This window comes from Poecilia mexicana, unplaced genomic scaffold (genome assembly GCF_051168715.1).
Source record: "Poecilia mexicana isolate PSO_F unplaced genomic scaffold, ASM5116871v1 scaffold_16, whole genome shotgun sequence".
In the NCBI taxonomy this organism is placed as follows: Eukaryota; Metazoa; Chordata; class Actinopteri; order Cyprinodontiformes; family Poeciliidae; genus Poecilia; species Poecilia mexicana.
Genome location: NW_028263385.1, coordinates 16,089,053 through 16,111,056, shown reverse-complemented (window position 1 = coordinate 16,111,056; position 22,004 = coordinate 16,089,053). Strand labels below are relative to the sequence as shown.

General features: G+C 41.1%; 4 protein-coding genes and 1 pseudogene across 5 annotated transcripts; all 5 read left to right on the top strand.

Annotated features, from left to right (window-relative positions):
• Positions 1-541: 541 nt before the first annotated feature.
• LOC148155027 (uncharacterized) lies at positions 542-2,201 on the top strand. Its single transcript, XM_088014162.1, has one exon. It carries the CDS (start codon positions 1,437-1,439, stop codon positions 2,199-2,201), a length of 765 nt encoding a protein of 254 aa, XP_087870288.1. The 5' UTR covers positions 542-1,436.
• Positions 2,202-2,273: 72 nt separating this feature from the next.
• Positions 2,274-6,281, top strand: LOC148155026 (uncharacterized). Its single transcript, XM_088014005.1, has 8 exons — positions 2,274-2,343; positions 2,484-2,546; positions 3,259-3,328; positions 3,394-3,511; positions 3,585-4,807; positions 4,933-6,007; positions 6,124-6,186; positions 6,276-6,281. Exons 1-8 carry the CDS (start codon positions 2,274-2,276, stop codon positions 6,279-6,281), a joined length of 2,688 nt encoding a protein of 895 aa, XP_087870131.1.
• LOC148155025 (uncharacterized) lies at positions 6,129-7,988 on the top strand (annotated as a pseudogene).
• A 5,191-nt stretch (positions 7,989-13,179) lies between these two features.
• Positions 13,180-17,399, top strand: LOC106929187 (SUN domain-containing protein 3-like). The gene is made up of 7 exons (XM_088014117.1): positions 13,180-13,278; positions 13,367-13,479; positions 13,617-13,790; positions 14,033-14,122; positions 14,564-14,602; positions 14,975-14,978; positions 17,336-17,399. Exons 1-7 carry the CDS (start codon positions 13,197-13,199, stop codon positions 17,395-17,397), a joined length of 564 nt encoding a protein of 187 aa, XP_087870243.1. The 5' UTR covers positions 13,180-13,196; the 3' UTR covers positions 17,398-17,399.
• A 170-nt stretch (positions 17,400-17,569) lies between these two features.
• LOC148155024 (ribonuclease P protein subunit p38-like) lies at positions 17,570-21,234 on the top strand. 2 transcript variants are annotated; one of them, XM_088014116.1, is made up of 2 exons: positions 17,570-17,700; positions 20,134-21,234. In XM_088014116.1, exon 2 carries the CDS (start codon positions 20,141-20,143, stop codon positions 20,990-20,992), a length of 852 nt encoding a protein of 283 aa, XP_087870242.1. In that variant the 5' UTR covers positions 17,570-17,700; positions 20,134-20,140; the 3' UTR covers positions 20,993-21,234. The 2 variants fall into 2 exon arrangements, with proteins under 2 accessions (XP_087870242.1, XP_087870241.1); XM_088014115.1 differs by lacking the exon at positions 17,570-17,700 and adding an exon at positions 18,231-18,362.
• The last annotated feature ends 770 nt before the right edge of the window (positions 21,235-22,004 follow it).

Genomic DNA, 22,004 nt, shown 5'->3' with positions numbered 1-22,004 from the left:
AATTCAGTGAATAATAAAAATCATGTAAATTATACTTAACATATTACTGAATATGTTGAGTATAATTTACATGTTAAGTATAATTTATTGAATAATAATGATGTAAATTATACTTAACATATTACTGAATATGTTAAGTATAATTTACATGTTAAGTATAATTTATTGAATAATAATAATCATGTAAATTATACTTAACATATTACTGAATATGTTAAGTATAATTTACATGATTATTATCATGTAAATTATACATGATAATTTACATGATAAATTATCATGTAATTTATCATGTAAATAATAAATTTACATGATAAATGTATATCATGTAAAGTATAATTTACATGATTATTATTCACCGAACATATTCAGTAATATGTTAAGTATAATTTACATGATTATTATTATTCACCGAATTTAACTTACATTGAAGTGTCAATTGTGCTTCTCGCTGTTTTCTTGTACCGTATTTTCCGCACTACAAGGCGCACCTTCAATAAATGGCCTATTTTAAAACTTTTTCCATACCTCTGTTGCGCGGGGAGCGAAAATAGTTAAGCTTAACTCTCTTAACTTTTCCCATTCATTCTCTATGGTAGTTCTTAACACTACGGATGTAATGCACTGTTTGACCACCAGCGGGATTTTGGGGGCGCTGTTTCCACGTCTTCGCTTTCTGCGATTACAATAAGGAAGAACTTTAAGCCTGTTTTGATTGGCGGGCTGTATCTAAGCGACTGTAGTAGCGTCGGGAAAATCCCCAAGACACTTTAATCGCCGATCGACTTTCCTTCACAATCGTATCTGAAGTATCCATCCTTCTCCAAATAACGTAAGTGATCATTTTCAGCAGAATGTTAAAGTTATATATAATTTGTATTATTATTATTTAAACTGCCGAAGTTTTGGAAAGAGTTAGCAACTTTAGCTTATATTAAAATCCCATCGTAAACAAGGTAAGATGTTAAAAGTTTTTAAAAATCTATCAAGCTATAGCTAAAGAAACCTGTGTATTTTACTGCTATTTAGTCCATTAGTTAATTTATTTAAAATCATAAGCGATTTTGTTTGAAAAGGCTTGCTTTCAAAATACACTTCTACATCGGATGAATAGAGAAGTTGTTTACTTACGGTCCATCACGATATCCCTAGCAAGTGTTTATTGTTTTATAATAATAAGGCATAAAGTTAATTCACTGACACAGGCATAACAGGGTGCAAGAGCCCTGTGACCCCTGTTAACCCTATTACAGGGGTCACAGGGCTCCTGCACCCTGTGATGTAGGAGGACGCCCTTCGCTCCTACATCAGGTAGATAAATGAACACCTTCGTGCCTTTCATGTGTTTACAGAATACCAAAATTAACTGTGCCAATGGATGAATAAAACTTGTATTACTAATAAATGATTTACATTATGTGGTCGATCAACACATTATGGTGTGGTGTCATTATTGTCTGATGTCTCTTAGGATGAAGAGAAAACTTGTGTTTCCCGGAAAGGTAGAGGTGAACTTCAGGAGAGGGCCTCATGGCTATCTGAGGCAAGATCCCTCAGACGAAACTAAAAAAATCAAGAACAATCCAAATATCCAAGAGAGGTCGCCTGCTCTCAGAGAAGACAAGGTTAAAGAGAACGCTCGCTCCATTGTTTTCTTGAGAGGTGGCGATGTCTCCGATAGGCAGGAATTGCTGGGGGAGTATTTGATCCAGTTTGGGAAGTATAAGGGGAATTTCTTCCGCTGGATTCTTGAAAATGACATCGGATATGTTGTGTATTTGATCCACAAAGTTGAGGAAGAGGAGAGAGCTGGACAGTTTAATCCAGAGGGTCCTAAAAAAGAAAACCTTCTGTCTTTTCTGGAGTACTGCAGAAGCTTTTCAGAGATAGTCGAGCTTCTTGAATACCTCTCTAAAAAGTCTTCTGAACCTGAAGCTGTTGTGGAGGTTGATGAAAACCTAGTTGGCTTTGGAGTTCATTCAAAGAAGATCTCCCTCCAGATCTGGTTCTCCCAGATCTGGAGGGAGATCTGGGAGAACCGGGCAGATGGATATGCCACCTTCGTCCTACAAAGAAATTGTGTTCCAGGAAGCAAGATGTATAGGCTGCAGCAGTACCTTCAACAGAGAACATCCCAGAGTGCTTCAGAGCAATCTCTCCCTTCAGCTTCTTCTTATCCTTCAGGTTTGTTGTCTGTGTGAGACTGTATCTTTCAGAAATCGTGCCAAAATATGAAAATTCGAGAAACTTTTTTTTTTTTTTTTTTTTAAGAAATGGAAGCTGATGAAGAACTGGAAAGAGTTATGCTTACACTGTCTCCATCCAAACTTCTTCCTCACGATGGTAACAATAACACATGCAAAGAGTCTGTTTACACAAATGTTTCCCAGTAGAAGGAATAACAAATATGTTCATATGTCCATAGTTTTGACTGTACCCACTTCATTCAAGTCTTTGTTTTTGTATTTTTGTCACTGCAGCAGGCTCAGAGAAGAAAACTGAGCAGAAAATGGTTGCCTGTCCACCAGCTGGTCCACGTCACCAGGGTCGCCAACTAGGTGAGCATCAGATGTTTTCAGGCACATGTTTTCATTCAGACACACAAGGTTAAACTTTATTTCAACAACACAGCATTTGTGCATTTTTTTTGTCTAAACTCAATTCTCTGTTAGTATCACAAAGGGCTCAGTTTTAAAATACTTAAATGTTTCTGTTACTGCAAAATAATGGTATTAAAGTCATCACTGATTTGTTAATGTTAGGGTCTTTACTGTGCTTTCAGTTTCAGATGGAGTCTCTATGGCCAAAGGTTTCCTTCCTTCCTTCCAACTATGGAGATTATTCTGACATGAATTGATCTTTTTATTGTCCGTCGTTCTCGTTCCTTGGTTGGCCAAGTTCAGGCTTGATTTAATGTATGTGTTCATTGTGTTCTTTGAAGGCTTTTATTTTGCGTCGTTGAGGGTAAGTACAAAGTTTAAGCATGTTCATGTTCTATTACACGCTGAGGGTGTAATATGAAATTGATTTTTGAGTAAAAGAAAAATAAATGCAATGATTTATAAAAATGTATCATTCATTCAAATGAGATGGTGACCCACCATATAATTAAATAAGCTAAAGAATTACAAATCATTTATCATATCACACCCACATGTTATTTGATTACCTCCATTGTCTTTATATGTATTTTGTCAAGAAGACATATGTGGGTAATGGTGGTAAAAATATATTTTTCTGCTTCAGGAAACTTCAAAGCAACGGCAGCAGTCTCGAAACCAGACCAAGCTGGTGATTGCAGCACCCCTGTCACTCCTACATCAGGTGGATAAATGCACATCTGCGTGCATTTGATCTGTTTACAGAATACTAAGTTTCAGATTTTTTTTCCACAGCTTCTTCGAAGCGTCCTGTACCAGTACCTCCAGAGTTGCTTGCTCTCAAAATACCATTAAGCAAGACCACAACACCCTTAAGACCAGAGCCTGTTTTGGGTCTCAGTGAGTACATTATTTCAATAATAAAACATATAATCATCATTGATACTTTTTTTTTATTATACTTACCTACATTATACAATTTACCTCCCAGGAACCCCTGCAGCATCCTCAAGGTCCTCTGCATCACCTGCAGCTTCTGGTCAGCCAGAGGTGGCACACTGCACTGCACCTGCTCCACCTTCATCATTCTCTGCAGCCCCAGTAGGAGATCCTCCAGATGCGTTTGGTGACCAGCCAGCTGCTCCATCGCTCCCCAGCTACGACCAGGATGTGAAGCGATGGAACTGCTCTCACCAGCAAAGGATTTGGATGAAAACAGAGATGGAATCCCTGGGTCTGTGGCCTGGCTCTCGACCAGTGAGACATCTGATGAACATGATTTCTTTGTGGCGTTACCCTCCTCAGCCTGAGCTCATTGATTCTATCCAAAACCTCCCATCACCTAAATATTTTCATCTCCATCCATTTTTTATCTGGAAACCTGAGCATACCATAATGGAAAGAGTCCGCAACAACTACTCACTTCCATGTCTGTACAGCTGTACAAACCCCCATGTTGTGTCATCAGGAGTTGGCCGGCCCCGTGTTGTCATTAGTACAACCTGCCAGTATTACATCCTGGCCTCACGGCTCAGCTGCAGAGGCTGTAAAAAGTACTGGTTTGCAGATAAGCCACAGTGGATCGACATGCTGCCAGGTCGACTCAAGAACATCTTTCCTGCCTATTTGACACACAAGAAAGGCATATGTAGGACCGTGATGGATGAGCTGCGGCGCTCAGGGAGGTCTCCAAATGATATGGCCAACCAGTTGAATGAAGCCCTTCATTTGAAGTATGAGCGTGCTCACTTGTCTTACCTGTCCTCTGTCAAAAATGTGCTGGATGGAGAGATTGGACTCTATGGCCAGAAGACCATCACTGCTTCCCTGAGAGCCACCAACACTGCTGATCCTTTTGGTGGATACGCTGATGCTGATGGCTGGTTTGGGGTTACAGTCGAGGCTCATTATCTGGTGGACTGCCTCATACAGGAGTACCGGAGACAAGAGGACACCCTCAATCTGCTCCTTCAAGGCACGTTTGGGCAGGCTTTTAGAGCAGACCACACCCGGAAAGTGGCCCGGAAAGTTGTGCTGGCATCCGGCACGATGTCTTCCTATGCTGTTATGAACGAAAACTGGATGATCCTGTCCTGGGTGATGCTACAGTCAGAAACGGACAAGTCCCTGGAGCCCATGTATGCAGGGTTGTCCAGTAGATACATTTCTGCAGGTCAGCCAAAAGCCACACATCAATGGGTCGACAGGTAAGAGAAGACAATTTTTAAAAAATATTTTATTATTCATGTTTAAGGAAAACAGTTTGAAATATGCATAACTTTGCTTACAAAAATGTTACATTTCAAAATTTATTTTTCTGTTTATGTTTCAGGGATTGTTGTGCTGCGTTCAGGATCCCAAACCCTGAACCACATGAACACCTGCTGTGGGACTCCTGGAAGACAACAGATGCTGCAGTAGCTGAGGCAACTTCTGGAAGCCTCACCAACAGCTGTGCTTCTAGAAGGAAGTACAACAGTGAAATCAGCATCAAGCTGGACTTGTTTCACTGTATGCGGCGTTTCTCCAGAGAGTGCACTTCAGAACATCATCCGCTGTACAGCACATTCTGCAAATTCCTGTCAGCAGCGTTCTGTGTAGTTGACCAGGCAGACCTGCAGAGGCTGCGGCAGGCCTACATTTTCTGTGGGATCGAGCCACCAAACCCAACAAAGCAGCACATTAGAGACCACTGCCGCAACAAGATCCCAGGTCCTGCAGAGTTGGTGGAGAGAGTGGAAAGCGTTCTGCAGAGATTTTCAGAACGTGATCCTGATGGGGTGCCGCTTTTCAAACCCTCCATGCTGAAAGTGTGGAGAATTCAAAGGGTTCACATCCTCCGTGGCTGTTTGAGTGACCCAGAGGTTGGAGAAGGAGTCCTCTACAGACACGGAGGAACCATACAGTTGAACCACGTTAAGGGGGAGAAAGCGGCAGTACCTGTGTGGATCCCTGTGAGGGGAACTTCTCAGCAGGAGGGCTTTCATTTCCACCAGGCCAGGTGGGTCACTGGGACGCAGGTGTCCACTGAGCTCTTCCAGGCACAGGGGATGATGGGAATTGCTCGGTGGAATTTTCAGCGCCTTGTGGACCTGAAACAGCCGGATTTGAAGCTCCCTGCAGTTTTTGACCCTGTTCTGGTGTCAGACCTGAACAGACTCACTCAGGAAATTATAGGCCAAACCAAATATCCAGCTTTACACATTTCCAACAGTGATACAGGAGAAAGGTTTGGTCTGCAGTACCTGGAGCCAGGCTGTCGCCCTGTCCCCCTGAACTGGGACAAAAATAAGTCCCAGAAAGTACCCCCAGCTGAGGATGAAGCTTTTCATTACAAGGAACCAAAAACTGAATGTGAGATTTTCATCGATCCACTTGAAGAAGTGAGGGAGGAGCTCTTCGTTCAGGTGAGATTGATTCTTTCATTTTCAAATATTCCACAAGCAATTAAATAAATCTTTTATGCAAATATTGACTAACAAAAAAATTAATTTCTTAGTTTTACTTTGCTTTTTTGTTTCAGGGGGGCACTGCTGCTGTGGCTACATTAGGCTCACAAGGTGGGGTCCAGCAAAGCCCCAAAAAGGTATTTTTCATCACATTTTGTCACCACTTTAATAAAACTTTGTGAGGAAAATCCTGATATTTTTAAATTTCAGATTCTAATGGCTGCAGAAATGAATTGCCCACTGAGGACTAATAAAGTTTCTTTCTGAATCTAAACTTTAATGTCTCTTCCTCCATTACAGACACCAGTGACACCTCTGCTTCCTGCTGCCTCTCCTCGAGCTGCCCGCAAAGGTCCCATCAAAGCAGGTGGTCTGATCTTTGTGCTGGAGCACTCCCGGTGGACACAGCCCATGAGGGATAAGATTGACCAGCTTCTACAAAAGCACCATGGGCAGAAAGACTGCCTCGTTAAGGTGGATGCTGAATATGCTGTTTGTGTTCAGGCTTCCCAGAAAGACCCAAACAGCCTTTTGCACCCGACCACCAAACACCATATTTCGCGTTACGTGAAGCATCTAGCCAAGATGAAAAACACAAAATCATCTTTAAACATCAGCCCAGAGAAGCTTCTAGAGACGCAACAGCTGTGGCATCATCTAACAGAAGGTAGTGAGACTGTTAGTGTTCCAGTAGTCACTATTCCACCTGCAACTGTGAACCCCCCCTACCATTAAGCCCCAGGATGCTCCACTAACGAAAGCACAAATTGAGCAAATGGTGAAGGAGATTGTGCAACAGCAACAGCAGCAGAAAGATCAGCAGCCCATGAAGAAGAGAACTAGGAACTGTCTAGCATGTGGCCAGCCAAAGTCCCGTTTTCAGGGTGACGGCTCCTCTGTTCATTTCTTCTATCAGTCTGCAGAGGTAAAGTATTTTTACTGCTCACAAAAGGTTTACCAGACCTATGTGGCAGAGGGCCTGTCTGACCCTCGAATGTCATTTTCTGACTTTGCGGACACACCATTTTTCGCTCGAGAGCTGGAGGCTGCAAAACGACGCGCAGCTGAAGTAAGACGGGTGATGGAGGAACGGGGAAAAAGGAAGGCCAAGGAGGAGCAGCCTGCTGGGCGTCTGTGCAGGTTCTGCCACAGACCTCTCAAACAAGGCCCAAACAGTTCCCATGTTCACACTGGGTTCCCTGGTGTGAATGGGAAGTACATTTACTGTCCTGCAAAAGTCCTGTCCTTGTACCAGTCCCAGGGAATGAAAGGGGAAATGACATGGGGGGAGTTTTCTCAGTCCTCTTTTTATGAGGCTGAAAAGGAGAGGTGGGCTGCCGAAAAGGGCAAATAATTGCAGATAATTTTGCAAGTCCTATAGTGCGGTGTAAATATTGTAAATATTAATTAATTTCAATGAACAATGTACAGTTTGATATGGGGATTTGTTACTGTTCCAAGTGGATTTTTTTTCCATTCATTTCTACTTTTTACACTTGAAATATTAAAAGTTCTAAAATATTTGTAACACATATTGTAAATATTTTTTCTTACAACTATTACATTATATATATAGTGACATTTTGATACTGTATTTTGTTTACATTTGTAAAGAAAATTCAATTTCATTGCATCTTTGCCTTACATTAATACCTGTACTTAATTCTGTATATATGTTTAGATAAGAAAATATTTTTTCACGTTCAGATTGTAATAAATAATTTAATTACTACCATGTGGTCATTCTTAAATTTTACATACATATATATGTATGTATGTATGTATGTATATGCACCCCTTCTAGTAACAACATTTAAATAAAAAGGTGACTGTGACTTACCTTCACAGGTTATATGTATAAACAAACATACTCCACATTAAAAGACCTGATAAGATTAATCATTTATTAATAAACTAAAAACGCAAAAAAAAAAAAAAACTGTATAGGACATTGATATATTCAGATAGGCATGCAAATGCAAAATATAGTTAAAGAACGGTAAAAACATTGTTGTGCAATTAATTTGCATTATTGACTTGCTTTCCATGTAGTAAAACATAGTACCTGAAATATAAAACATAATCAAGGAATCATTTCTTTGTAAAGGGACAACAAAGTTTGCTACCACCGGGAATCGAACCAGGAACCTCAGGTTTTTAGGCTTTTGGTGAACTACACCTATATTCGGCTGCCCGCATAGAATAGACGCTTCAAACTCTATTATTACACATCCAAATTTATAAAGAATAGGTCCCGAGTACTTTATATAGTAGGCTGCCCCAGTCATTGTTTCACTCACGGTGTTGGTGTTGTGATATTGTGCCCAACTGCTTTCTGCGTAACACAGACCAACCGACACGCTGCCTCCGCAGTCTCTGTCTCTCTTTCCCCCTCCCCCTCCCCCTGGCTTTAAATGTATTTTCAAACTTTTATTAACAAACCAGCGTTCTGACAACTGTCCCAGCATGCACCGCGCACTTCTTCTTCTACGGGGGAAACTTCAATCTTTTATTTACTTCAGCGCAGCTCACAGTTTTTTAACAAATTCTGAGAGACAGCAGGCGCAAATTGTGACACCGCACCTACTAATGGCACTTCCGGTGGCAGGTGTGACACCTGCCACAAGTGCCACTGCTTTCGGGACTAGCTGCCAGTGTTGTCACTGACTTCGGCTGACCTCGGCACCTCGTACTGGCACTTCCGCTGACACCTGCCACAAGTGCCACTGCTTTCGGGACTAGCTGCCAGTGTTGTCACTGACTTCGGCTGACCTCGGCACTTCATACTGGCACTTCCGCTGACACCTGCCACAAGTGTCACTGCTTTCGGGACTAGTTGCCAGTGTTGTCACTGACTTCGGCTGACCTCGGCACTTCGTACTGGCACTTCATCTGACACCTGCCATTAGTGCCACTGTTTTCGGGGCTAGCCGTAAGTGTTGCCACTGGCTTCGGAAAACGGACTACATATCCCATGATGCTTTATTACTAGTCGAAGAAGAAGTTGAAGACAGACGAAGAAGAAAGAATTTAAGAGTTTTTTTTTCGCAGAAAGACTTATGTCAGCTGAATTCCTACACTTTTCGTATATCATGTATGATTCGTTCATCCTATTTATTCACTAAAGTTCATCTGAATAATCCAGCCGACTCCTTCCGTCTTTGAATTAATCGAATACACAGCAGGTATCAGGGATGCCATTGGTTTCGGCACCTTTGTAACAGCTGAGTCTGGCCTCCACTAGAGCTGCCGTTAGGTGTCCAGGATGTTTCAGAGCTGTCGCAACTGGTGCCGATGTTTTGGGGGATGGCAATGACAATTTTTGGAAAACGTGTTACTTATATTGTCTGTTTATAAATTTTTATTTCAATGGTAATTGTATTGGTTAATTATCCTTGAATATTTTTGACTTAATTTAAATGAAGGAAGATGGCCAAAGTAATTGAATCTACCACTGTCACTATTACAGTGGAGCCTGTTGAACCCCGTTGGGTTGCCAGATAGGGCTTTGGCCAAGATGGAAATACGTAGTAGTTGTGTAAAACGTATATTGTAGAAATTAATAAAGTTTGAAAAATAATTTTTAAGCGTAATGATTATAATTCCTCATGGATGAATAATAAGTTATTTAATCCTGATGTAGTAAATTCACACGTTGACTAAACATGAATTTTACAGTAGACTTCAAATGATTTCAGAGAGGGATTTTATAATACACAAAGATTTTAGTTCTTGGCAACTGAAAACTTAAATCATATGTTATTGCTGTTTAAAGTATTTACATACAATGGCTAATAAATATTGACAAATCAATTACTATGCATATACCTTGTGACATAAACTTTAAAAAATGTTGAAACATATCTGCCAAATAAAATAATATGTAAACAACACAGTTTTCTTTGAAAAATCATTTGCATCTTAAGTATAACCCAAAGTAATTTTTGTTTCCAAAAATATGTAACAATCTTGTTCTTAATGCTGCTTAAGATTCACACATTGTCAAAGTTTTTGAGGTGTACATACTTTGTGTTTTGACTTATCAATATTCAATATTAGTGTAAAAAATTTGAAGGTGGTTTAACTTGAAAGTGAAAGTCCTCCTGCTGCCTTGAAAATGCTGTTGAAATGCATTTTGTAGCTCAGATTTTAGTCATTCTCTCATCTTTGAATAAGAAAACTTTGAAGACAATGAACAGAACCAGAAACAAACAGAGAAGCAACCTTCATGTATGCCACACAAATCTGTAATGTACTTGACAAATAATGAAAAATAGCAGAGATTAAATTTATTAAATAATAAGTAATAACTCTTTAAAACTGGTTAACAGGCATTTTTGGAAAATTATGATAACATGTTCTTTGAAAAATTGCATTATCTTAAATAAAACACTGAAAGTTATAGTGGCTGCCTGGTCTATTCAGGTAATAGACCAGGCAGCCACTATAACTTATGACATCCTGTGCAATGTCATGGAACCATGCTGAACATAATGTCACTCTGGAATTGTCAATATCTCATGTTGCCACTGTCACTAATATTAACTAATAAGTCAATATTAGTTTGTTGCTTAGATTGCTCACTCGGTAATGTTCCTGCAAATATAAAGACCGTTTGTAATACATATGCCACACTCTGATCTAATTTCAAACTCATCATTGTTTGCTTCAGCTAGATCATTTGTGCTGCTGTCGTTTTAAAGATATTAAAGCTATTAAGAAATGTTTCCAGAAGTCACAAAAGGCCAACCAGCCCCTCCCACCTTCTGCAAATCAGACTAAATTGATTTGGCTACATTTGTGCTGGTTTGTGCAACACATTTTTTTGTTTGTGCTGCTTTGGCTTTGAAAATATTAAAGAAAGTTTAAAGGTCAAAAGGTCAACCAGGTACCCTCCTCCTCACTTTTACAAAGTCAAAATAACCAAATGTAGTCAAGTTGATTGACACCAAATTTGTCTGATTTGCAGAAGATGGGTGGGGTTGGTTGACCTTTCGTGACTTTTGGAAACATTTCTTAATATCTTTAAAATGATAGCAACACAAATGAACAATTTTGCTGCACAAACCAGCACCGTTGAGAATGAAAACGATCAGGATTTTCATACTCAACAGCACAAAAGTAGCACAAATTTTTGACACCATTTTTGTCTGATTTGAAGAAAGATACATTCATTTGACAATATAAGAGATGAATTCATTTTTGCTATAAGATTATCTAAAATTAGTTTTTAAACAGTCTCTAGAAGTCCAGTAGTTAATTATATGCGGAACTGTCCTGCTTAATATTGTGATATCACATAGGCTGATGTGTCATCAAAGGCTTTTGGAACTTCTGTCAATAAGAGAGCAGTTCTACGCAGAATTATCACATTTGTGTCAGTTCAGTGCAAGATACAAATCGCTCAACATGGAGAGACACAGTGAAAGTAAGTATTTTTGTTTTTTAACTTAGTTAGACAAAGAAAACAGATGTAATTTTTGTGTTTATCTTTTGAAGAAATTGTGACAGCAATGTTAGAGATAGTTTACCCATTAATAATCTGTTTTTTAGCTCCACGTCAAATTATTTTAGTTACTTTTGAGTCTCCATTACTCGTGTCCTTGGGTCACATTCACAAATTTTTTCCCCTCAATTGGCACAATCTACAGTGCTCCAAAATATTTTTCTGCCTATGTAAGCCATGTAACCATATATAACACACAAATGCACATCAGCAATTGACGAGCTGAATCAACAAAAATGCAAAAACTCATTTTCTGTTTAAGGCTGTGAATAATCTATTTTTGAGCTCAACATCAAATCATTTTAGCTACTTTTGAAGCAAATATCAGAAGTGTCAGTTGTGCTGCTCGAACTTTTCTTGTATATTTGACAACTTCATTGAGTAAACATAAAAATGGCATCAGAAAAAAAAATTACATTGTTAAATTTAACAATTTAACAATTTGCTAAATTGCAATGCTTAAAGACGTCAACATGTGAATCTTGATTTTACTTTCACTCTGGGCAAAAACAAAATATTTTGCAAACCCTAATTTAAATAATTAACCTTAGACAAGTCAACATGCTTTCCAAAATACTTATCCTTAACATTTTTTTCTTTGCAATTAGTGAACAAACCGAATAAAACACATTACATAGCTTCAAAATCACAAACTTCTGCACGTCTGGTTTAAACTAATCTGTTCCACAGATTAACCTGGTGTCATGCCTTCAAGAGAATACACTATATGTATATATATATATATATATATATATATATATATATATATATATATATATATATATATATATATATATATATATATATATATATATATATATATTCAGCATCCCTCTTCCATGACTTTGTTTTTTCTCTTTTTGTGCAGCTACGCTGAAACGAAGCCTTCGTTTAGCAAATAATGGATACTACGACTCGAATGGGAAACCAACAATATCATACCGAGAGACGAGAGTCAGGTATTTTATATATCCATCCTTACATCCGTTTTTTTACACCCTTGTCCCTTAGTGGGGTCGGGAGGGTATATTATATAAGCATTTTTTTAGCTATTATGTTTAACAGTCATCCGCTGATCAATGTACACATTTAAACATTTGTATTTTTTCCATCTTGGGCCAGGGGGATGCGAAGAAAACGCTTAGTAAGAAGGGGACTAATAGATGGAGACAGTTTGGACAGCTACCAGGATAATGATATGCTTTTCAATATAAAAGAGGAGATTGTCACTCTCATGCAACGTCATGGGATCATCTGTTTCATTTTGCTCCTTTTTGGTAAATACTCTCCTTCCACAAACAAGCAATTTGAAAGTGTTGTAGAAAGTCTGAATTTTTTATGCTATGTCACTGACTGTCATCTTCTGCTCTTGTTCATCAGGATGTAGCTGCCTATTTTCTGCTCAGCACTTGCGATCTTCCAAGTCATTTGTTACTCAACCTACAGAGGACACAACAGCCACAGAGGACACTACAGCTCCAGTGGACATGGTAGGTTTTCTCTTCCAAATATTAACTTTGATTTAAATATCTTGAACAAACTTGAGAACAATTTGTTAATTTCAATGTTGTGACAAACTTTCTGTCTCTTTATAAGAATCCAGAAAAGATCCCAGAACCTTTCCACGAGGATCTGCAGGAGATGAAGAAGGAGATGAAAAAGAAATTCGACTACCTTCTGCCACCAGCGGATCTTTGGCCAAACTTTGCTCTGGAGTCTCAAGGTGAGCTTTTAGAAATAAGATCATAAACCAGATTGCAGATTTTCAGTATTAAGGTTTCTTGACTCAATATTTCTGTTTTTTTGTGCAGGTGCAAAACTTGTGCCACAGATGACTTCAGCAACATTTCACAACAACAGAACATGTAGATTGTTTGGGATATATTTTCAACAACAACCCTTAGGCCCAAGCATAGCCATTCAGGTCTGAACAACCTCAGAACATTAAATGAATATTATGCAAAGTGGTATTCCTGTTTGATAAAATATTAGGGTTTATAATTTTCTTTTCTTATTAGTCTTGGTACCCCACCTAAACTTTGTTTTGTACTCTGTCTTCAGGGAAGAAATCATCTGAGTCCTGGACAATGTTGGGCCTTTGCAGGCTTCCCAGGACGCTTATCCATCAAACTGTCCCACAGAATCACCGTTACTCACGTGTCCCTGGGTCACATTCCTAAGAGTATATCCCCGACTTTCACAGTCTCCAGTGCGCCGAAGGAATTTTCTGTCTATGTAAGGTCAAGCAACATCACATGTATCATATATGTGTCCACCTATACTGTGGAAGAAGGGGCTTTAAATGTGTTAGCAATGATTTAGTATGACATCACTTGATCACATCCAAACTTTCTGTGTGCACAAATGAATTTTCTGCTTATCTCAGGGTGTGATATGTTTTTAGATACACCAACTAACTTTCACATATATAGAAAGAACAAGATAATGAAATGGATTTCTATCTAATTTTGTCTCAGGGAAAGAAGCATTTACACGATCAGGAGAGTTTATTGGGAACTTTTCAATATGAGGAAGATGGCGACAGCTTACAGACCTTCAAACTTCCTGTAAATATGTCAAATTAATATTTTATTAACCAAATACAACAGTTCTTACAGAAGCCCAGAGTGACTGACCCTGTTATAAATATTGGTAATTGTTCCTAACATACAACCATAAGGTTCTTCACACCAACTTTTATTATGTCTTATAACAAAATCTATCAATCTGTTATCACAAAATAGTTAGTTTTGTTGTATCACGATAAGAAACAAATCAAAATAAACCTCCAGTCTTACTAGGTAACATTTTGTTTTCTGGTTAGGAAGATATTAGTTTAATTCCATGGCATCTTGAAAAAATCAATGCAAAATATATTTACAGCAAGGACAGTTGAACTAGGCTTCCATACACTTTAAGCAGATCTCCTTTGTTTCCATTGTCTTGTCTATTTGTAGCTATGGATTATCAATATAACCCTCCTAATATGCATCTTTCTTGGCTAACAGGAAGAAAACATGGACTCCTTCAGCTACATCAGTCTAAAGGTGAAAAACAACTGGGGTCAACTGGACTACACATGCCTCTATAATTTTAGAGTGCATGGGGTAGTTGAAACATGAAGTGGTAACTGGTGTCACAGGCTTGGCCTCGCCAGTGGGTGGTGAGTGGTGTCGACATCTGGGTAGTGGGTGGTGGGTGGGGGCTGGTGTCGATTTTTGGGCTTCACCAGTGGTTGGTGTCAGAGCCTTGGCCTGACCAGGGGGTCGTGGGTGCTGTCAATTTCTGGGCTTCACCAGTGGCTTATCTCAGAGCCATGCCCTGACCAGTGGGTGGTGAGTGGTGTCGACGTCTGGGTAGTGGGTGATGGGTGGGGGCTGGTGTCGATTTTTGGGCTTCACCAGTGGTTTGTGTCAGAGCCTTGTCCTGACCAAAGGGTGGTGTCGACATCTGGGTAGTGGGTGGTGGGTGGGGGCTGGTGTCGATTTTTGGGCTTCACCAGTGGTTGGTGTCAGAGCCTTGTCCTGACCAGTGGGTGGTGGGTGGTGTCAATTTCTGGGCTTCACCAGTGGCTTATCTCAGAGCCATGCCCTGACCAGTGGGTGGTGAGTGGTGTCGACGTCTGGGTAGTGGGTGATGGGTGGGGGCTGGTGTCGATTTTTGGGCTTCACCAGTGGTTGGTGTCAGAGCCTTGTCCTGACCAGTGGGTGGTGTCGACATCATGGTAGTGGGTGGTGGGTGGGGGCTGGTGTTGATTTCTGGGCTTCACCAGTGATTGGTGTCAGAGCCTTGGCCTGACCAGGGGGTGGTGGGTGTTGTCGACATCTGGGTAGTGGGTGGTGGGTGGGGTCTGGTGTCAATTTCTGGGCTTCACCAGTGGCTGGTGTCAGAGGCTTGGCCTGACCAGTGGGTGGTGGGTGGTGAGTGGTGAGTGGTGAGTGGTGGCTGGTGTCAATGTCTGAGCCCCCCTATTGGCTGGTGTCAGAGCCTTGGCCTGACCAGTGGGTGGTGGGAGGTGGGTGGTGGGTGGTGAGTGGTGTCGAGGTCTGGGTGGTGGGTGGGGGCTGGTGTCGATTTTTGGGCTTCACAAGGGTTGGTGTCAGAGCCTTGGCCTGACCAGGGGGTGGTGGGGTGGTGTCGACATCTGGGTAGTGGGTGGTGGGTGGGGGCTGGTGTCGATTTCTGGGCTTCACCAGTGGTTTGTGTCAGAGCCTTGGCCTGACCAGTGGGTGGTGTCGACATCAGGGTAGTGGGTGGTGGGTGGGGGCTGGTGTTGATTTCTGGGCTTCACCAGTGGTTGGTGTCAGAGCCTTGGCCTGACCAGGGGGTGGTGGGTGTTGTCGACATCTGGGTAGTGGGTGGTGGGTGGGGTCTGGTGTCAATTTCTGGGCTTCACCAGTGGCTGGTGTCGGAGGCTTGGCCTGACCAGTGGGTGGTGGGTGTTGAGTGGTGAGTGGTGGCTGGTGTCAATGTCTGAGCCCCCCTATTGGCTGGTGTCAGAGCCTTGGCCTGACCAGTGGGTGGTGGGCGGTGGGTGGTGGGTGGTGAGTGGTGTCGAGGTCTGGGTGGTGGGTGGGGGCTGGTGTCGATTTTTGGGCTTCACCAGTGGTTGGTGTCAGAGCCTTGGCCTGACCAGGGGGTGGTGGGGTGGTGTCGACATCTGGGTACTGGGTGGTGGGTGGGGGCTGGTGTCGATTTCTGGGCTTCACCAGTGGTTTGTGTCAGAGCCTTGGCCTGACCAGTGGGTCGTGTCGACATCTGGGTAGTGGGTGGTGGGTGGGGGCTGGTGTCGATTTCTGGGCTTCAGCAGTGGTTGGTGTCAGAGCCTTGGCCTGACCAGGGGGTGGTGGGTGTTGTCGACATCTGGGTAGTGGGTGGTGGGTGGGGTCTGGTGTCAATTTCTGGGCTTCACCAGTGGCTGGTGTCAGAGGCTTGGCCTGACCAGTGGGTGGTGGGTGGTGAGTGGTGAGTGGTGAGTGGTTTCTGGTGTCAATGTCTGAGCCCCCCTATTGGCTGGTGTCAGAGCCTTGGCCTGACCAGTGGGTGGTGGGCGGTGGGTGGTGGGTGGTGAGTGGTGTCGAGGTCTGGGTGGTGGGTGGGGGCTGGTGTCGATTTTTGGGCTTCACCAGTGGTTGGTGTCAGAGCCTTGGCCTGACCAGTGGGTGGTGTCGACATCTGGGTAGTGGGTGGTGGGTGGGGGCTGGTGTCGATTTCTGGGCTTCACCAGTGGTTTGTGTCAGAGCCTTGGCCTGACCAGTGGGTGGTGTCGACATCTGGGTAGTGGGTGGTGAGTGGTGTCGAGGTCTGGGTGGTGGGTGGGGGCTGGTGTCGATTTCTGGGCTTCACCAGTGGTTTGTGTCAGAGCCTTGGCCTGACAAGGGGGTGGTGGGTGGTGGGTGGTGTCAATTTCTGGGCCTCGCCAGTGGTTGGTGTCAGAGTCTTGGCCTGACCAGTGGGTGGTGGGTGGTGGGTGGTGATATCGGTGACTGGGTTTCGCCAGTGGCTTCTGACTAGTCTCAGAGCCTGGACCTCGCTATTGGCTGGTGGCTACATTCAGGACTGACTCCAATGAAAAGTAGTTTCTTTTACTAGCTCACATTGTTTGGGGACCATGTACACTAACAACAGTTTTCTACTTTTTCTTCTTTCTAATATTTGTAATGTAAACTTATGTTGTAACTAACTGTGTTTTTCTTATTTCAGAGATTCAGTTCCAGCTTTATTTTAATGTGTTTCTTTTTGTTTGTTTTTTTTTTTTATTTTTGCCCTCTTGAAACCAGCCAGCCTCGGCAGATGGCTGCTCATCCTGAGCCTGGTTCTGCTGGAGGTTTCTTCCTTTTAAAGGGAGTTATCCTCTCCACTGTTGCCTTGTGCTTGCTCAGGATGGGGGATCCCTTGGTTTAAACATCCATCGCGATCTGCTGGTGACCCCTCCGCAGAATCGCCACCTTAACGTGGTGGAGGGGTTTGAGTATCCCAATGACCCAGATGGAGATTTTGTCTTGGGGTTCAGCCAGTAGCGAGGCTTCCCAGGGCAGGTTGCCATTGGGGAGGGATCAGACTAAGAGCGATTCAAAATCTTCAGTGAAGGACTACCAAAGGTATCAGGCGGATAGGAAATGGACAGGATCGCATATTTCTTCCTGTAAGTTCTTTGAGATTGTTCTTGTACTTCCTTACTTAGATATTTTGTCTGTATGGAGGCCGTGTGTGTGTTTGATCTTGGCTGTTTAGATAAACTGCATGGTAAGTCTGACTAACTTGCAGTACAATCTTGATAAAACCTATCAAGATTGCAGGTTATTCATCAAGATCCTGATAGGTTTGCAGTGCAGATAAAACCTGCACTGCACTGAAGGTTTTATCTGCAGTTTCCAAGTTAGTGCACTGCTCTGCTATGCATTGCTATTGCAGGCCCCAGCCAGAAAATTTCTGTAGAAATTTAAACAGGGCGTGCCAATGTGTGCCCCTTGGTTGGAACTCTGAAAAAATAGCTAAAATAATTATTTTATGGAAAAGGCTAATATTAATGCACCTGTTCTCCCACCAAATAGGAATCCTGCAAACAGCAAATATAATTGCTGCCCCAGTTTATTTGATTTGGTGTGTAAAACCAGTCTTGTCTGCTCGTCTTATCAGTAATTGTCATGTTGCCTCCTTAACGCTAGTGGGCGCTGTTTCTGAATGCAAACTTTTCAATTCAAACAAGATGGCAGCGCCCTGTGAGCCCTGTGCAGGACTGAAGACACGAATCCAACATTAAAAAAAATAAAGATAAACTAAGCGTGACGGCATTGTTAAATGCAGGTATGTTTAAAACAGTAAAATACTTCTTTTATGTCTTTTATATCGTCAACGTGTGAACGTGGACAGCGAAAGGTAACGTCAGTTTATTTAAATCAGAAATGTGTCGATATATACCTATTTTAAAACCGTCTCAGAATTACAGCTTCTGGAGCCTGCAGTAACAAACCCCAACAAAGACAATAGGGCATTTTTCTAACGATAAATTGTATATTTTGTTCCTACACAGGATTAGTAACGAAGTAACGTTTAATACAGAACTGTTGAGCAATCATTTCATATAAAATAACTGATGGTTTTCTCAATAATAGCTGTCAGCCTGCAGTTACAAAACCCAAGAAAGGAATATGAAGCAATTTTCTTTATAACGATAAACTGGATTTTATTTTGTTCTGTTCAGGCATGTGGCATTTAAGTTGAAGTTTCAGAGAAATATTTATCTAAGACAGGTCACAGAAACAGAACAAATATAGACTTTATATATACGTTTTATCCGTCTGTTATCTCTCTCTCTCTCTCTCTCTCTCTATATATATATATATATATATATATATATATATATATATATATATATATATATATATATATGTGTGTGTGTGTGTGTGTAACGGGTATTAGATATACAGATGAAATTCCTGCTAAAATATGTTTCACATATTTGAATTGTAATTGGTGGTTTTTGGCGCCCCCTACTGGTTACCTATAAATTGGATGAGAACCCAAAAATTCCACACAGTTGGTTCAGCGCTCTGTTGTGGTAAGTCAACAAATCCGGTTCTCTTCCAAATGGTGTTGGAGGTTTGTTCAGCAGGGTGACTGGAATCTTTGTTGCATTGCACAGAGCCAGTAGAGAGGCTCACTGCGCCATATGTGTTTATCAACCACTGATTACAGGTAATTATATTATATTAAATGTCAGTAATTTATTTTGTCAGATATGTGTATCAGTTTGTCAGTTAGTTTGTTATATTTTATCAGTTTGTCAGTTGTGGTTGCCATTCTGTTTGTTTGTTGGGTTCTATGGCAACATGACATGTTCTTTTCCACTAATCCCCAGAGAGCTTTTAATGACTGTTGTTGTATTTATTATTCATATTTTTATTTGCATTCTAAAACTATACGATCAAATGGCCTAGAAAATATAATGTCAGAATTCACTATAATTGTTTGTAAATTACACAGTTGGTTCAGCGCTCTGTTGTGAGCCATAGGTTGACCAGTAGAGAGGCTCACTGCGCCATATGTGTTTTATCAACCACTGATTACAGATTGTAATAAATCACCTAAAAACCAACCAACCGGTCTCCGAGTGTGCATAACAGGACGGAGGGGTAAAGACAGAGCTGTTACACACCACATATATATATATATATATATATATATATATATATATATATATATATATATATATATATATATATATATATATATATATATATATATATATATATATAAACTTAATGAGTTTTAATGACTTCTGGTGCAAAAGAAGCCTCATTTTGAAACATAGGACAGGCTCATTCATCAAATTTGTGTTACTGTCATAGTATCGGAGAAGATTATCCAGGCTCAGGAAAGGATGGATTAATTTAATTAGGAGCAAATTAGTAATGGTTGATCCATTCTACTCTCACTGATGTAGGAAAATAAGATGAAAATATACTTAGGAATCCAGACACGGCCTCAAAGACATTAGATAAAGATCTTGGTGAAGAATGTTGCTGAAAATACAGAGAAATTTCTTTAAGTTGATTTTTCTTGTTTTGTGATCTAGATGAGCCATGACAGCTGCAGGAAAACCATCTAAGAAAGATCTCAAAAAGCATATCCAAAGTAAGGCCTCCTTCACATCACCCTTCAGTTCAAAATGGAGCCCACTTTTACCGAAGGACAAGGACTTCATCCTGAGAACTTTAAAGGACAAAATAATCGCCACAGGCCTGGAGAAGAAAGAGGTGAAAATGCCTCATCAGTGGAGGAAAAAGAAGGAGAATAAAGCAGATGCTGCTGCAGCTCCTGTTCCCCAGATGGGAGAGGAGGCGCAAGGGTCCAACCCGACCAGAAACGGCTGGACAGACTCGGTGGCCAGACGGCAGCTGGCCATCGGCATCAACGAGGTCACCAAGGCACTAGAGAGGAACCAGCTCCAGCTGCTGCTTGTTTGTAAGTCCGTCAGACCGCAGCTCATGACGAACCACCTGATCGCTCTGAGCGCAACGAGAGGCGTGCCGGCCTGCCAGGTGCCCCGCATGAGCGAGACTGTGGCGGCGCACCTGGGGCTCAAAAGCCTCCTCGCTCTGGGGTTCAGACGGTGTTCTTCTGAAGACAAGGAGATGTTCAGGGACACGGTGGATGCCATTAAACCCAGAGTGCCTTCACTGGAAGTTGATTGGCTGACAGATGAAGCAGCTGCAGTGCCAGTTGAACTCACGGCCGACCTGGAGGAGGGAGAGGAGCAGATGGAGGAGGCGAAGGAGGAGGAAGGAGGGAGAAGAGCACAAAAACGGAAGCTGGAGATTGAATCTGAAATCACAGACTCTGCCTTGTCCTGCGCTCTGCGGCCTCTGAAAGTAAAGAGAATTGTTCCAAACCCTGCTAAGAAAAGAAGAACAAAACTGAAGAAACAGAAATGAGACCTTCACCTGTTGCTTCTGTTTTATTTTGTTTGCGTAATGTTGGAACTTTGACAGCCATCAAAACAGCTTTAACCGTATCAGTTTTGATGAATTGATCTGATCTTTTTACTGTTTTGTGATAAAACATTATAGTTTGCAGCTGTATAGCTACGACATTTCTTCTTTTATGAACCTTGTTTGTAATGCTTAAAAGTTGTTCTGCAAAATCTAATAAAATACAATTCTGTTCAAGTTAAGAACGGATGCATTGTGTTTTATTTCTAAAGTTTTCTTCCATGCGTTGAAATGTGTGTATTAGAGTTCAAAAAAGTATGTTTATGAATATATGTAAATGAATTTATTACATATTGCCAATAATGAAGTGCTTAGTTATGCAATAGTCATTATTTAACCTTAATTGTGCTGATGGTACCAGATATCCACATGGTGTTTTTAATCTGCTATGCAAATGTTTCTATAAAACTAAAACTCACTTTATGCTGAATTTGTCACCAAGAGAAGATTTTCATGTTCTGCATTATTTCGTTTTTAAAGTTATAATAATAATTGCGACTCGCAGGCATCAGAATGTGCCAGTGTGCCAATACATACTAACACCAGGTTATTAATTTTGGATTTGTACCTCTTGTGAGGTCATCAGTCCAAATGTACACAGAACAGACTTAGCATGTTGATTTTTCTTTACGTCTTTGAAAACATCTTGTTAATTTCTTCAGTGGAAATCAAAACTTCATTAGTAGAGGAAAGAGAAAAAAAGAAACGCCTAACAGGAGGACATCTTTAAAATAAATCTCAGCAACGACAGAAAAAGAAGTTGCGTCTCAGCCATGATTCCTTTTTAAAATTTAAGAGTTTATTCAATCAAATATCCATGCTGGTATAGCTGATGTGTTGTAACAGACTGGTATTCGCACTGGGTTTATGCCTAAATGATGATGGTACATGTTCTTCAGCTTTTTCACAGTTTACAATGGTTCTAGATTAAAAACATTGTTTTTCAGTTTGCCTG

Bases quoted from the DNA above. Each gene is read 5' to 3' on its own strand.
- LOC148155027 (XM_088014162.1), top strand. From the start codon at position 1,437: ATGGTGTGGTGTCATTATTGTCTGATGTCTCTTAGGATGAAGAGAAAA.
- LOC148155026 (XM_088014005.1), top strand. From the start codon at position 2,274: ATGGAAGCTGATGAAGAACTGGAAAGAGTTATGCTTACACTGTCTCCA. The intron at 2,344-2,483 runs GTAACAATAACA...TCACTGCAGCAG, and splicing joins CAAACTTCTTCCTCACGATG to GCTCAGAGAAGAAAACTGAG. The intron at 2,547-3,258 runs GTCGCCAACTAG...GAAACTTCAAAG, and splicing joins AGCTGGTCCACGTCACCAGG to CAACGGCAGCAGTCTCGAAA.
- LOC106929187 (XM_088014117.1), top strand. From the start codon at position 13,197: ATGAAGAAGGAGATGAAAAAGAAATTCGACTACCTTCTGCCACCAGCG. The intron at 13,791-14,032 runs GTAAGGTCAAGC...ATTTTGTCTCAG, and splicing joins CGAAGGAATTTTCTGTCTAT to GGAAAGAAGCATTTACACGA. The intron at 14,123-14,563 runs GTAAATATGTCA...CTTGGCTAACAG, and splicing joins TACAGACCTTCAAACTTCCT to GAAGAAAACATGGACTCCTT.
- LOC148155024 (XM_088014116.1), top strand. From the start codon at position 20,141: ATGACAGCTGCAGGAAAACCATCTAAGAAAGATCTCAAAAAGCATATC.